Source organism: Microcebus murinus, chromosome X (genome assembly GCF_040939455.1).
Source record: "Microcebus murinus isolate Inina chromosome X, M.murinus_Inina_mat1.0, whole genome shotgun sequence".
Classification (NCBI taxonomy): Eukaryota; Metazoa; Chordata; class Mammalia; order Primates; family Cheirogaleidae; genus Microcebus; species Microcebus murinus.
The window spans coordinates 9336308-9352001 of record NC_134136.1 but is presented as its reverse complement, the minus strand read 5'-3'; the positions used below and the strand labels follow the sequence as shown (position 1 = coordinate 9352001).

Sequence of the window (15694 nt, the reverse complement as noted above, 5' to 3'; positions counted from 1 at the left end):
ACATTTGGGTTTGGATATTTGGATTATGTTTAGATATTTGGTTTTAGTTATCTGAGAGTGTTAAGGTAGATGGCTATGTTCCTATTATTTGTAAAGGGATTTAGTTACTTCTTAAATCTATCTAAGCAATATGAAGTTTTATTTGGCAGTTAACATCATAGATTAGAAATCAATTGTTTGAATTTGATCTGAGTGGATCAAATTATGAATGACTTATTTAAACCATTCTTCATGCTGTAAAATGGAGCTATCTTTGCCTTCATATGCATGAGGAGTGAACAATCATGTAAAAACACTTGACTCCAAATTTTATAACTCATCTATGAAGATCAATGGTTATTTTGAAATGTTGCCATAAGATAATTTCAGTTAAGTAAACATTTCTAGAGAGAAAAATTAAAATGGCTTTTCTCAGGAGTATTTCATTACGTTTGTCATTTAAAACCATGACTTCATCTGATTAAGATTTCATTTTCTTTTTAGAAATATCATTTCTTGTGAAAGCCAATCTTTTCAGCTATGACTGAACGAGGGCTTACACCTACTATTACTGAAACACCTCCTATAGCTCCCATTATCAATGGGAGTCCCATGCACCAGGTAAGGGTAATTCTTTTTTTATTATTATTTATTATTATTATTATTATAACTGGTCAAAATTTTCTTGAATCTAGTATGAGTTTTTATTTAGAAAAAGTGTGTCACTTGTTATGATTGGTCACTTGTTTTGGAAGCGTCTAGTCTTTTCACCAACATTGGTTTATCTTTCTTATAGGCCTTTTAAAATTACTTGAGGCACTTAAAACTAGTGTTGAGACCACATACAACTAGTTTAGGCCACATACAACTTCCCTTGGGGTTGATTTAGATGCTTTTTCAGCCTCCCTTGATCAACTAAAAAATCCTGGTGTTGTGCTTTAAAGTCTATGCTACCACGGTTTCTTCTGATATATAGTTTAAAAATATGACTCTAATGCAGACTAAAGTTCCTTCATACTCATTCATAGCTATGAGCTCAACTTTCTAATATTTAAAATATTATATTTGAGAAGCAATTACTTTTTGTATAGGATTGATTTCCAGAAAGAAAAGGAGGATGTAGTTCAGATTTAACATTTGCTCCTTCTTTAAATTAATCTATTCAAGAGAAGTCCTATCTTAATATGTAATATAAAAAGATCACTAACTTATCTGGAGTTTTAAAAAGGGCAAAGATTGTACTGGTAGCTTATGTTTTGTTTGATATGACCACATCAAAAGGAATTGAGATAAAATGACCTTCTGAAGTTAAAATTACTTTTATTTTACTAGATGGAGAGTTATCCTCTGGACACTACTGTTGCAACACAGTATACTACCAATTATTCACAAATGATGACTCATCCCAAGAGATATACCAGATGGCCTTCTTGTCCTCAGTACTGGATACAACAAGTATGTCTAAACCTTACCTTCAGATATTTTTTCTTTCGTTTTTCATTTGGTGTTTTTTTTTTTCAATGGGGGTGGAGTTGGGCTTTCCATCTCAATACATTTATTTTCTATGACCTTATTATGTTTAATTTTACTTGGGTGGGGGAAGGCCTGATCTTACTAAAGAGTAATGAAATTCTTCTGAGTGCCTATTGATCCAATTATACTCTTCTCCTTTAGCATTTTAAGAGCCTCATAATTATAACTGGTCAAAATTTTCTTGAATCTAGTACTAGTTTTTATTTAGAAAAAAATATGTCACTTTTTAATGTTATTCAAAAGGATAATAATAATTTTTCATAGATTAACAGGAAACTTTGTCATTAAAGAATTGTTTATTTCCAGGTTATACTGGTGCAAGTTAATCCTGGAGAGACCCTCACTATCAAGTCTGATGACGGGAACATTCAGAACATTCAAGGTCAGTTAAAGTTCAGTTAGATGTTTGTAGGGTTTTTTTAGGAGAAGGAAAGAGAAGTTTATTAATTTGCTGGCAAATGAGGAGGTTGGCAGACTCCAGTATTAAAGTACCCACATCCTGCTTCTAAGCAGAAATACAGCTTTTAAAGGAGATGGTTCTAATTAATCCCATCTTCAGCTAAAACAATCTCATGACCTCTGATTAATCCCATCTTCCGTTAAGACAATCTCATGACCTCCACCTGGATAACTCCCTTGAGCCATTCCCTGTGGCACAAAGAACAAAGGACATTCTCCTGCCCCTCCTGACTACTGGCTTGAGGCAAAGATATAGGTTTTAGTTCTCAAAAAGGGTGAAGAAGTTTTGAAGAGACACAAAACATTTTTACCCTTTTCAGGCCATTCTCTGTTTTATATTCCCCACTGTCAATTTTACCCTTCCATATCTATAGAAGGAAGGGTGACATAGTCATCAAACTACTTCCTGCTGAATTGTGGCAATGTTTTAGATGGAAGGTACAGATTATCAGGTGGAAAAGGACATAAGCAATAGCTACAACCATGAGGACTGACAAGGTAAAATGGATTGTTGCCTTGAACACAATGTCCCATACAGGGCTGGGTTAGAAAAGAAACATGGGACCTCTGAGTACAGAGCTATCAGTTGTACCCTGTAGGTGATCTGAGAGATTGGCTTCTGCAAATTCAGAAACCATGTACAGAAACACTTGCACAAAATGAGGTTTAGGATAACACACTCAGCAGCAAGTCAGATCAACAAAAGAGACAATAGCCCCAGGAAATCCTCACTAAGGAGTTGTCCTCCTATCCTATAGACAGAACCAAAAAAGATTAGCAAAAATACCAATATTTTCTCTTTTTTTCCCTTTTTCTCAGATACTTTAGATTGCCCAAGGCTGGCCCCTCCACTGAGGGCTATACCTCTTTACTTTGGTATGATGGACCCAAGGTTTCACCTCTGACAATTTTAACGAGGTGTGAGTTGTTAGAGGTACTTCACAGAGTCCCTTCCACTTCTCTGCTTCCAACTGGGGCAGGGACCTGAAAGAGGCAAACTCATGCATAGTGGTTAGCACCTGACCCACTCAATTGACATATTGCTTTACTCTATTTTCTTTTACTTATGGTTGTATTACCATACTTACCTCAGGGTGCTAAGAAGGATCTCTCATAAACTATTTCTTAGGAGCTTAACTTAAGCCTGCTTCTAAAGGGTTACTTTTATCTAAAGGAGGGCAAGTGGCAATGCCTTATACCACTTTAGCTAGGTTCCACGTAATTTCCAGTCTAGATAAATGGCTTTGTTTACTTGCTGGGTTACCTCCATTACAAAGGAGGGTCCATTATCACTATATATGGGGAAAAGGAGCCTATGAACATTTTGATGACCTGTGGGATTATTGAGTCCATCATGTCCAGATTTTTTGAGAAACAGTTTACCAGGTTCCCACTGGGGGTCCACTCAAAGAAGTTTATGGGCGACCACAGGATGTTGTGCAGTATATCCAAGTGTAGATGGTGGGAAACAAAGATTCCCCCAATGGGCACTGTCATATAGTAGCCAAATATGGTGATACATTGGGCTGTTGAGCTGTCTCTGCAGCTCCCTGTCCATGGCCTCCATGACTAGCATGTTATTCTCCATTCGCTTGGCCTCGTTCCCTGGATTTTTGATCTCCGTCATCCCATCATCCTCCAAGGCCTGTTCTTGTACATGTACAGGAACTTGGCAAAGGCCCTGTCAGCACCTGGTAGGAGCCCATCTTGGAGTGAGTTCCTCTAGAAGGATTCTGGTAACCACAGATGCTCTTTTCTTTCCGCCGGGTAATATAAGCCTCTATCGAGCCTAAAAACATATCTAGCAATACAAGCCAGTAGTAGCCCATCTCAGAACATCAGATGTTCTCTCTGTTCAGGTAGGACAAACCTATACCCAGCCTGAAAAAGTATCTACCAGTGCAAGCCTAGGCAACTAACTGAAACTGCCAATCATCAAAAGGGTGGACCCCCACATGTTGAGCTCCCTGTGTAGCGCATTGCTTTCTGTCCTTGGACTGCCCCAAGCACATAAACCGTTAGTTGCAAACAGGGCCCCTTCAAATGAAGTCTCACCAAATCCATCAAGGCATCATGCTCCCAATGGGTGTATTCATGTGGGTGCCTCATCAGAGGCTGAACCAAAGCTTTGGGTAGGAGACGAGTCTGTAAGAATTCTGTCTCCATTTAGCTGTGCTATCCCAAATGTCACAACACCAGTCTTCAGTTTTTAATGGGGTCTAAATCTAGCTGGGGTATCAAGGCCCTGAGGAACAGATCACCTCCAGCGGCCTCCTTAGCAGCTCTGCCAGTGACCTGATTTCTTTTTGTCATACTGGCCACCCACCTGGGCTCAGCTACAGCCTATATTAGGGCCATTATCTTGGTGGCATACTTAATATCCTTATTTCCTGCCATCAAGAGACCCCCTTTCCTTCCAAATGGCACTATGAACATGAACAATCACAAAAACATTTAGTTATCTCTTTCCCTCTGGATAACTGAAGAGTTCTGGTTAAATCAATCAGCTCAGCTTTTTGGGCTAAAGTCCCAGGTGGCAGTGCCAATATCATGACTTGTCACTATAAAAATATCTTTTATGTTACAGAGTAAAATTTTTATTACTCAATATATAGCCACAATAGATGAGAAAGAATCAATAAATAAAAGTGAAATTATACCAGAAGGATGGCAGTTCATTTTCATTAGCAATAAGACTTACCAACTTTCCCCAGAGGGAAAGAGATAACTAAATGTTTTTGTGATTGTTCATGTTCATAGTGCCATTTGGAAGGAAAGGGGGTCTCTTGATGGCAGGAAATAAGGATATTAAGTATGCCACCAAGATAATGGCCCTAATATAGGCTGTAGCTGAGCCCAGGTGGGTGGCCAGTATGACAAAAAGAAATCAGGTCACTGGCAGAGCTGCTAAGGAGGCTGCTGGAGGTGATCTGTTCCTCAGGGCCTTGATACCCCAGCTAGATTTAGACCCCATTAAAAACTAAACACTGGTGTTGTGACATTTGGGATAGCACAGCTAAATGGAGACAGAATTCTTACAGACTCGTCTCCTACCCAAAGCTTTGGTTCAGCCTCTGATGAGGCACCCACATGAATACACCCATTGGGAGCATGATGCCTTGATGGATTTGGTGAGACTTCATTTGAAGCGGCCTTGTTTGCAACTAACGGTTTATGTGCTTGGGGCAGTCCAAGGACAGAAAGCAATGCGCTACACAGGGAGCTCAACATGTGGGGGTCCACCCTTTTGATGATTGGCAGTTTCACTTAGATGCCTAGGCTTGCACTGGTAGATACTTTTTCAGGCTGGGTATAGGTTTGTCCTACCTGAACAGAGAGAACATCTGATGTTTTACCCAATACCCATTATATGCCTTAGTTATTTTCCATTGGCTGTGATGCATTTTTATTGACTCATCTACACTCTGACCAAGTCCCCGTTATGAGTAAACAACACACATTTTCAAAATGGCTGGCTATTAAGCTTGGAGCTGGTTTTCACTGTGCAAAGTTAACTGGCTCTTATAATGAATTTTTTAAAGTTATTACAGTATTTATTAATAATAATTCTCTTTTAGGACCTGCCGATGTACCTCTGATGTCACCAAGTGGTACTTTGCCACCAATATATCTTCCTCCTGGCTACATGTCTCAAGTATGTTTGTATGGTTTTTATTTGGTGTTTAGCTCTAAATTATCATTTAACATTTTTCATTATGTCACTATATGATAAGAGAACTTCTGGAATACTATTTATTAATTCACTTTACTGTTATCATCATTGCTAAAAAGCTATTGCTTTTAACCAAATCTTTAAAACCAATCCTTCCTGCCGGGCGTGGTGTCTCAAGCCTGTAATCCTAGCACTCTAGGAGGCCGACGCGGGCGGATTGCTCAAGGTCAGGAGTTCGAAACCAGCCTGAGCAAGACCCCATCTCTACTAAAATAAAAAGAAATTAATTGGCCAATTAAAAATATATATACAAAAAATTAGCCGGGCATGGTGGCACATGCCTGTAGTCCCAGCCACTCGGGAGACTGAGGCAGGAGGATCGCTTGAGCCCAGGAGTTGGAGGTTGCTGTGAGCTAGGCTGACGCCACGGCACTCACTCTAGCCTGGGCAACAAAGTGAGACTCTGTCTCAAAATAAATGAATAAATAAATAAAACCAATCCTTCCTTAGCTTGTTTTGTAAATGATGCCTAATTCATCTAATTAATTTACATCTATTAATATTCATTAATCCTCCATTTTGGGGGGTACATTTTTCTGGGTACTTTAACATATCTTAATTATCTATGAAAATTGCTGCAGTAATGGCCTTTGTAGTGTGTGCGCTTTAGTCCTTAAAATTACTTTATATTTTTAAGTTCAGTAGTATGTCATTGTTAGTATTTCATTCTCACTTACGAAATTCCTCAAATGTTTATCAAGCATCTAAAATGGAAGGAAGGTATGGCTTCTATAGAGATTAATAAGATATTCCATGGCCTAGACAATTTTATAATTGAGAATATGCCTATTTCTGCTTCTTCATAGTTTTTGTCTTAGTGGCTTCTTGGGTTATGTCTATTGCACAGCTATGCAGATGAAAAACATGCTAAATAAGTCAATATAATATGGTTTAATTCTAAATGGAATTATCTATTAGGCAATATCTAATGAAAATACAAATGCATATACCCTTTCTCCAGCAATTACACTTTAAGAAATTTATCCTACAGGTATATTTTCACAAGTTTTGAATAACAAATATACAAGATTGTTCATTACAATACTGCTGGTAATCACAAAAGGCTGGAAACAACCCACATACATAAAAAAGAAGGAAAATAAGAATCTACATTCTTATCTGTTTATATAGGCATTAAAAAATTCTGGAAGGATTCTGAAAACTAAAAACAGTAGTTATCTATCTGGGGGCATTAAGCAGATAAGGGTTAGATGAGAAATTTTTAATCATACACTTATTTATACTTTATGGTTTTGAACCATGTCAATATATCATCTATTGTCAAAAATTACCTCTTTAAAACCAATATACATGGGGAAAAGGAAGAATTATCTTGCCTTCTTGACATTATAGTTTCACTTGATTGCTGGGTTTTGATGCTTTAGGTTTCTAAATTAAGAACATATGATGCAAATCCAAAACTTAATAGAAAAAAGCTAATTTTTATGGATTCTAATATGTTTATATGATTCTGTCTTCCATCTTAGGTAGTAGAAGAAAACGGGATCCGCAAAATTATTATTTTGCCTCAGACAATTGACTATCACAGGTCCATGCCTGCCTCTATGCAACGAGCATCACACTTCGTAACACCATCCTCTCCTATGTATCCACAAGCTCCTCAACTGATGTATCCCCCAGCTCAAGGGGAATTTCCACCACCTTACACCCAAGAGTCTATGCCACAGCAACTGCCACCACCACCACCAGCAGCAACATTTACATATCAAGAGCATCATGGTAGTATACATTTTTCTTAAACAGGAAATAGTTTGATTTTGTTAAAATTAGCAGCTTTGGACAATTTTCAAATGAAAATAATGGAAGATAGTAACATTCCCATGAGTGACTGCATTTTGTACGTGTATATTAACCTTAGGTAATGGAAGAAACTTAAGATATAAATCTTTGGCAAAGTACTTATTAAACAGAATTTCCTATAAATATTTGTTTCACTTTGATATAACATGTGATTTATGATGCTTATTTTTACTTGATGGGGTCTATAAAATCAGATTGGAAAGTCATTTTTAAATGTTTTAATTATTAATGCCATATACCGGGAATATAAAAGACAGTGGAGGGTCAACATTAGAATCATCTCAAGACCTTAAAATTTGGAAGTGGAATTACTACCTAGGAAAACACTGTATTTGCTTATGTTTTTCTTTCTGTACATATCAATATGTTATAAACACACACATACCTAATGCCTTTATTAAAGTAAAAAAAATTTAAAGTAAAGCATGGCTTATCGATGCTCTTTTTGTTGATTAGATAAGAAAGACCTTGAGATATGTAATTATTATAATTATTAAATATTAATAGTATTCCATTGTCTCTTTTAGAAAACTATTCACATGGAAGAGCAAATTATAACCAACTCGATGAAAGACCTGTTAAAACGGGAGAGCATACGAAGAAAAAAACGAGAGAACGCCAAGTTGGTGGACACAAGAAGAGCTATATGGTTAACAACACCTCTTTGCCTGTGAACAAAACTAATGATAGTTCCAGTATTTCTGGTTCTCCAAACACTCACACCGTAAACTCTGCTCCAACACCCTACACTGACAATACTTCCCACATTTACACTGTGGACAATTCTCCAAGCACCTACACTGTTGACAATACTTTGAGTACCTATACTGTGGACAATATCTCGAACACTAACACTGTTGACAGTACTTTGAGTACCTGTACTGTGGACAATACCTCGAACACCTACACTGTTGACAATACTTTGAGTACCTGTACTGTGGACGATACCTCAAACATTTACACTGTTGACAATACTTTGAGTACCTGTACTGTGGACGATACCTCGAACATTTACACTGTTGACGATACTTTGAGTACCTGCGCTGTGGACGATAACTCGAACATTTACACTGTTGACGATACTTTGAGTACCTGCACTGTGGACGATACCTCGAACATTTACACTGTTGACGATACTATGAGTACCTGTACTGTGGACGATACCTCGAACACTTACACTGTTGACAATACTTTGAGTACCTTTACTGTGGACAATACCTCGAACACTTACACTGTTGACAGTACTTTGAGTACCTATACTGTGGACAATACCTCGAACACTTATACTGTTGACAATACTTTGAGTACCTGTACTGTGGACAGTACCTTGAACACTAACACTGTTGACAGTACTTTGAGTACCTGTACTGTGGACAATGCCTCGAACACTTACACTGTTGACAATACTTTGAGTACCTGTACTGTGGACGATACCTCGAACATTTACACTGTTGACAATACTTTGAGTACCTGTACTGTGGACGATAACTCGAACATTTACACTGTTGACAATACTTTGAGTACCTTTACTGTGGACAATGCCTCAAACTCTTACACTGTTGACAATACTTTGAGTACCTTTACTGTGGACAATGCCTCAAACTCTTACACTGTTGACAATACTTTGAGTACCTTTACTGTGGACAATGCCTCAAACTCTTACACTGTTGACAATACTTTGAGTACCTGTACTATGGACAATACCTCGAACACTAACACTGTAGACAATACTTTGAGTACCTATGCTGTGGACAATACCTCGAACACTAACACTGTGGACAGTACTTCAAGTACCTGCACTGTGAACAATGTAAACACTTACACTGACAATACTCCCAGTACTGATACCACTGACAAACCTGCAAACACTAACATCACTGACAAAACTCCCAGAAATTCTTCCACTGACCATGCCCCTAGCACTTCCATCTCAGACTCTACTCTGTGCCCTGCCACCACTGATATTATTCTGGGCCCTTCCAACACTAATTATGCTCCCCAAACTACCATCTCTGACAGAACTCCCAGTCAATCAATGACTGACAGTACACACAGGCAATCAACAATTGACAGTACTCCCATACCATCAACTATTGACAGTACTCTCATACCATCAGCTATTGCCAGTACTTCAAGCTCTTCTATTTTTGATAGTGCTCCTAACACTTCCATCTCTGAAAATGCTCCCAGCACTTCTGCTATTGATAATGCTCTCAGTACTTCCATTTCCAACACTGCCAGTACTCAGGTTGAGACTAGTCATGGAAAGAAACAGAAAGCTACAAGAGGCGAAAACATCAAGCAGAAACCAGGTGGAAAACGAAATAAGAGCCCATCACCAAATGTGGTGGAAAAAGGTAAGATCAGGAGTTTGGTTTTGTTGCCAGTGAATAAATATCCTAAATGTTTAGGAATTCAGTGCAGTTTTAATATTTTAGGCACTATTTTCTACTTTCATTTCCTCTTGTCTTCTTTGTACCCCTACCTCTAAATTCTTTTTTAAATGTATTATTAATATTATTTTTGATTAACAAAACAAAATTGTATACATTTATGGGGTACACTGGGGTGCTTTAATACATGTATACAATGTGTAATGATTAAATCAAGATAATTAACATATCCATCACCTCACCTATCATATTTTATGGTAAGACATTTGAAATTTACACTCTTAGTTATTTTGAAATATACAGCACATTAAGACTGTAGTTACCCTCTGGTGCAACAGATCTCAAAACCTATTCCTCCTGTCTATCTGAAACTTTGTCCCCTTTGATCAACTCTCCATTCCTTCCCTCTCCACCTCCCCAGCCTCTGATAACCATCATTCTACTCTCTACTTCTATGAGTTCAACTTTATTAAATTCCACATATAACTGAGATCATGTGGTATTTGTCTTTCTGCTCCTGGCTTATTTCACTTAGCATAATGTCCTTCAGATTCATCCATAATGTTGCAAAAGATAAGTTTTCCCTCCTTTTTAAGGTTGAATAGTATAAAAACCACAAACTACCTTTTAAAATCATGAAGAAATGACTCCTCGTGTAAAATGTACATGCCACATAATTTTTTCTAGTTGTCTGCCAGTGAAACATTGCAAATTACTCTATGATCCTAACCAGTTCATATGATATTATTTAAATTGGGGATTTGCTAGAATTTATTTAATATTATACACTTTAGACTACTCTCTTCTTTTAAATCTTTTAAGCAAATAGCTATTAGGTGTTTAGTAGGTCTCTTGGTGATAATACATTTGCAGTTGGACAATATAAATCTAACTTCTTTCTCTTGGTTTTATTAATGTAATATTTTGTTTGGGGGTGCTTTTTTTACTTTTAGAACGCAAAACAGAACATGGAAAGTCATACTGTTTCAGCACTGAGAAACCTGTGGTAAGTAAAGTGAATATTTAAGTATTCCTTTGAATTTACTTTGTCAATCTTAAAACATGCAAATTCACTGGTATTTTCCTCTAGTACAGTTTTAGTTTGAAGCCTTTACCTAGTTAAAACTTTATAATCTCCTTTAGCAATTCAATAAATAAAGATTCAGTTTGATATTGTCAAAGATAGGATTAATGGTTCATTGTTTAATCACAGTATTTAAGCACCTAATATGAGAACAATATACTTAGCATTAAATAAGACTTAGATGAAGACCATATCATAACTTATACATTATAGTTTTTTAAGAATGATACTTGAATTTTTGTTATTTCAGGTTTCTGATATTCAAACAAGATCTGCTGTTATTTCATGGAATCTGCGTGATTCTGAGAAATGTGATCATACTAAATCTCCTATAACATTTGAATTGGCCATATCTAACAGTGGTAAAAATGGAAAATATAAAAATGTGTATATGTAAGTCTTTTTCTTTTTAATAATTTCTTATTTCTCATAATTCAATTCAAATATTCTCTCTAAACATACAGACCCCAATTTATACCTAGGTTGAGTTCTAAAGGTTTTTCTGCAATTTTTTCCAAACTTGAAATGCATTTTTCTACAGAAATAGTTTTCTAAATGGTGGTAGGTTGCCAGTCCAGTCCAAAAAATTCATTGGATCATAAGTATATTAGAGTTAAGAGAGATCTTAAATATCAGCTGGTCCATTCATTCACTTCAGTTTACAGACTTCCTATTAGTCAAGTTTACACTCAGGTAAGAAAAGATCCTTTCCAATTCCCCTGCTCATTTTTCACTTAGGTCATTTTAGGGAAAAATAAAGTTTCACATAATTGTAGGCCTTTGGGTACACAAGCAAGGTATTTACATTGCAATGGGAATTTAAGACTTGGGCTCTCCTAGGAATTTCATTATAGGAGCTAAGTATAAGGTGAAAACTGTGATAGTAGGAGGATGAGCTTAGAAATGTGCTCAAAAGATAGAACCCAGGATTGGGGAATACAGTGGAGATCACAGCAGAAGCATCACTCCCAACAGCTTCTGGACTGGATAGGCATGTATAATCTGAAAGACAGCGAGCTGAGAGAAGCACAGTGGGAAGGAAATCCCAAGTGAGAAAGAAAGAGAAATGTCTATGCCCACCAACAACTAGGCAATAAGTCAGACAGAGATAGTGGAGTTGTCCGAGTCATACTTTAAAAAACATAACACATCTTAACCTTTATTTTGCTAGAATTTTTCATCTTTATTCAGAGACTCAAAGTAAAGATCTTAATGCAATTAGCTATATATCATGTAAAGTTTTATTTCTTTTATAATTAGCAGCTAAAAATTTTAAATTTAAGAATTACAATATACATCTTCTATATTGGGTAGGGGAATAGGAAGATGTAAAATGTGATGAAAAGCTATTTATAAAATTAACTTTTGCTGGGTGCAGTGGCTTATGCCTATAATCCTAGTGACTCAGGTGGCTGAGGCAGGATTTCTTGAGGCCAGGAGTTCAAGACCAGCCTGGGCAACATAGCAAGACTCCATCTCTAATAAATAAAATAAATAAGTAAAAATAAAATAGCTTTTGCATGAATTTACATGGCGGTCTTTTTCTGGCATTATGCACTTTACAAAAATCATTATTATTTTTATAAAAATATTCTTGCCTATATCTCTGATCACCCTGAGTGGCCTTTGCTCAGAAGTATCAGCCTTCACTTAGAAGTATCAATCTTTTAGCTTTTTGTGGAAGATATTTTAAGGTCTAGAGCCTGAAGGATTTCTTCAGGTGGTAGGGTACACCTAGGTACTTGTGACTATTTGCTCAGGAAGACATTGGGAGCACAGTCACTCTAGTGATCGTAGCAGATAAGTGTCTACCCCAGAAAAATTGCTCTGTGTGATGGAATGAATACATTTCATGTTGCATAGTGTCTTTGAAGCTTTTCATTTCTACACTATTTAAAATAAGCTAATTAAAGGCAAATCTGCACTATTACATATGAAAACTATGTAGTGGTAAAATGGTAAAATTTCATTTCTTAAAGCTATATTAATTTGGCATGCAAATTAAGCATGCCAAAGTTTGAAAGCATTTTGAATTATTAAATCACTATTTTGCATGAATATAAAATGAGTTTAATGTTATCCGGACTGCAAGGAGAACTGTACTTCTATTTTTGTCAGTTGAATGTATAAAGTTAGAACTGATTACTTAGCTTTTAAATATGTGCAAGATCCATTATAAACAAAGCTTATCTTCACAGTGGCGATGGAGTTACATTTACCCTACTTGATCTACAGCCATCCACGGCCTATTTTTTAAGGTAAGAACTCCATCCTACACAACCTACCCATACTCTGTATCCAGCTAGACTCCTCAGTCTGTATCAGTTCACTACTTATAATTCCTGTAGTCAGCCTTGTCATTTGCCAGCAACGTGGCCTTTGCTTCAAGCTTCAAAACAACCCCTCCAAATGCAGCATTAATTCACTTTCATTTAGAACAAGTGAGAGGGTACTTTGGGAATCATTATAGAGCAGCTATTCAACCTTGCTCTATTGGTATATTTTTTATAATTAGCTCCTAGGAAATGTGTCTGAAATCTCAAGTTTGCAATTCAGTACATATGTTAAGATAAATATTTAAAAGCTTACAATAATTGTCGTTACATTTTTAGAGTCACAACTATAAGAGGCTCAGAACACAGAACTGTGTCTGAAGTGGTCAGCTTCACAACCCCAGGTTGCGAACCGGACCCTCCACTTGCACCCAAACTGATTAACCGATCCAAGAGCAGCCTGAATTTACAGTGGAAAGTAAGGATTTTACTGCCAAAACCACCTCAACATGTTTTCATGGTTTAAAAACACTCTTTCTACTGTATCCTGAAAATTATGCATGCCTCATCTAACCTATTTCCTTAGCACTTTTTCTTCTCTATAATAATCTAATAATCTTTTTGTTCTTTCTACTGATACCAAGCATCTAGTAAACTGAAAAATGTCAATAAGAACTTCAATAATTAATAAGAGTTGAAGTATCAATTTCTAGAACCTAAATTTAGTTATTTATAATCGTATTTGTCAATAAATCTACCTCTCAATTAAATCCTAATTTTTTCATTGTATACAATTTGGAAAACACAACAAAACAGAATTCAGGCATGTCTTTTAGAGAGTAAAAAGTGCATTTTGACTTTAAAATCTGGATTGGATCAAAACCAAAATATAAACAGATTGATTTTACAGTAATTTACCACTTTAAATGTATATACATATATACATATGCATGAATTATACATATATTCGTATTCTATGTAAAAACAGCCTATCATAATTTTATTTTTCTGATACTTTTAGGGTTCCAATGATAATGGTTCCAAAATAAGCAGCTTCCTTTTGGAATGGGACGAGGTATGCAGTTTTATTTTTTAAAAGCACTTGTTTCTGGATGATTATTAATGTTATGATGAATTTTTGCTGTTAATTATAGCATTTTATGATATTCTAATATTTTATGTCTGTTATTAAGGGCAAAGGCGAAGATTTCAAAAGTTGCTATACGGGTACCATGAAACAGCACAAGATCCTTAAACTGAGTGCTTCTACAAAATACTCATTCAGATTAGCTGCCAAAAATAACTTTGGCTTGAGGTACATTGAATTATTTGAAGTATTTAAAAGTCTATACTTCAATAAGAAACTGAAGCTAATATTTTCATCTTATTTTTCAGTGATTATAGTGAAATAGCAGTCTTCCATACATCAGGAACTATTCCGCCTACACCTTCACCTCCTAAGCTAAAAGAAGCAGGAATCTGTAATTTGTCACTAGAATGGTGTGCCCCAGCTAACGCAAACACAAATACTCTTACTTATGTACTGGAAATGGAGGAAGCAGGATCTGTAAGTTTCCTTTTCATATGCTTTAATCTTCTACCTCAGTTTTAGGTATATTTTTTATGGAATTCATACTTAAAAACATTTTAAATTTGATTACTTTCTACTCAGTCAATTCAATCAGGAATTGCATGATTCCTGATCCTCTGTTTTCTAGATGGGACCAATTCAGAGCCAGGGTTAGGCAAGCCTACACAGGGAGATCTAAAGATGCGTAAGCTCCTGAAAATTAGCTAGCAGCATCAGCCATAATTACAGCAGAGAGACTCAGAGAAGTATGTTAGTTCTTCAACTTTGGGTCTGTATCAGACAACCTTGGGTGGTCACACAGATCTTCAGCACCCCAACATACTTCTACCCTTTCCTCATCTCCCCAGATTCCTGATGAGAGTGGACATCTATTTCATTCCATTCTAAACGTTCAACTCTATACTGAATAGGCTAATCAATTTATAAAGCAGCTGTAAATTTTATGTATATTTTACCACAATTTAAATAAAGCAGCTCACAATGAGAAGTGTTCTTTGTTGCAAGGAATATGCTAAATGATTTCCTAAGAAAAATGAGCCCTTCAAAGTAGAAATTATCTTTATTTTTATGTAGAGAAATTAAAGTTCAGAAAGACTAAGAGACTTACTCAGAATCATCCACATAAAAAATAAGTTGAAAGAATTTGAACCCAGGCCTGCCTGATTCCTAAGTTCACTATCTTTCATTTCCAGGGGTTAGGTTTTAAACCTAAATATAATGGAGAAGATCTCTCATGCATTGTAAGAAATCTTCAAAGAAGTACTACATACAAGTTTAGGGTATGTCACTATAATTTATAAATTTTAGTGATATCTTAATATAAAATTA

At 36.2% G+C, this 15694-nt stretch overlaps 1 protein-coding gene across 1 annotated transcript in view; it reads left to right on the top strand.

Annotated features, from left to right (window-relative positions):
* Positions 1–488: 488 nt before the first annotated feature.
* The window catches only part of LOC105866148 (fibronectin type III domain containing protein 3C1-like), a 30613-nt gene continuing 15407 nt past the window's right edge, over positions 489–15694 (top strand). The window contains exons 1-14 of the mRNA XM_075999529.1: positions 489–600; positions 1312–1434; positions 1819–1894; positions 5550–5626; positions 7192–7444; positions 8053–9882; positions 10872–10924; positions 11253–11395; positions 13201–13260; positions 13615–13753; positions 14297–14350; positions 14469–14590; positions 14671–14842; positions 15559–15645. Coding sequence (XP_075855644.1) covers positions 520–600; positions 1312–1434; positions 1819–1894; positions 5550–5626; positions 7192–7444; positions 8053–9882; positions 10872–10924; positions 11253–11395; positions 13201–13260; positions 13615–13753; positions 14297–14350; positions 14469–14590; positions 14671–14842; positions 15559–15645 — 3270 coding nt within the window. The 5' untranslated portion in view covers positions 489–519. The remainder of the gene's footprint in view (positions 601–1311; positions 1435–1818; positions 1895–5549; positions 5627–7191; positions 7445–8052; positions 9883–10871; positions 10925–11252; positions 11396–13200; positions 13261–13614; positions 13754–14296; positions 14351–14468; positions 14591–14670; positions 14843–15558; positions 15646–15694) is intronic.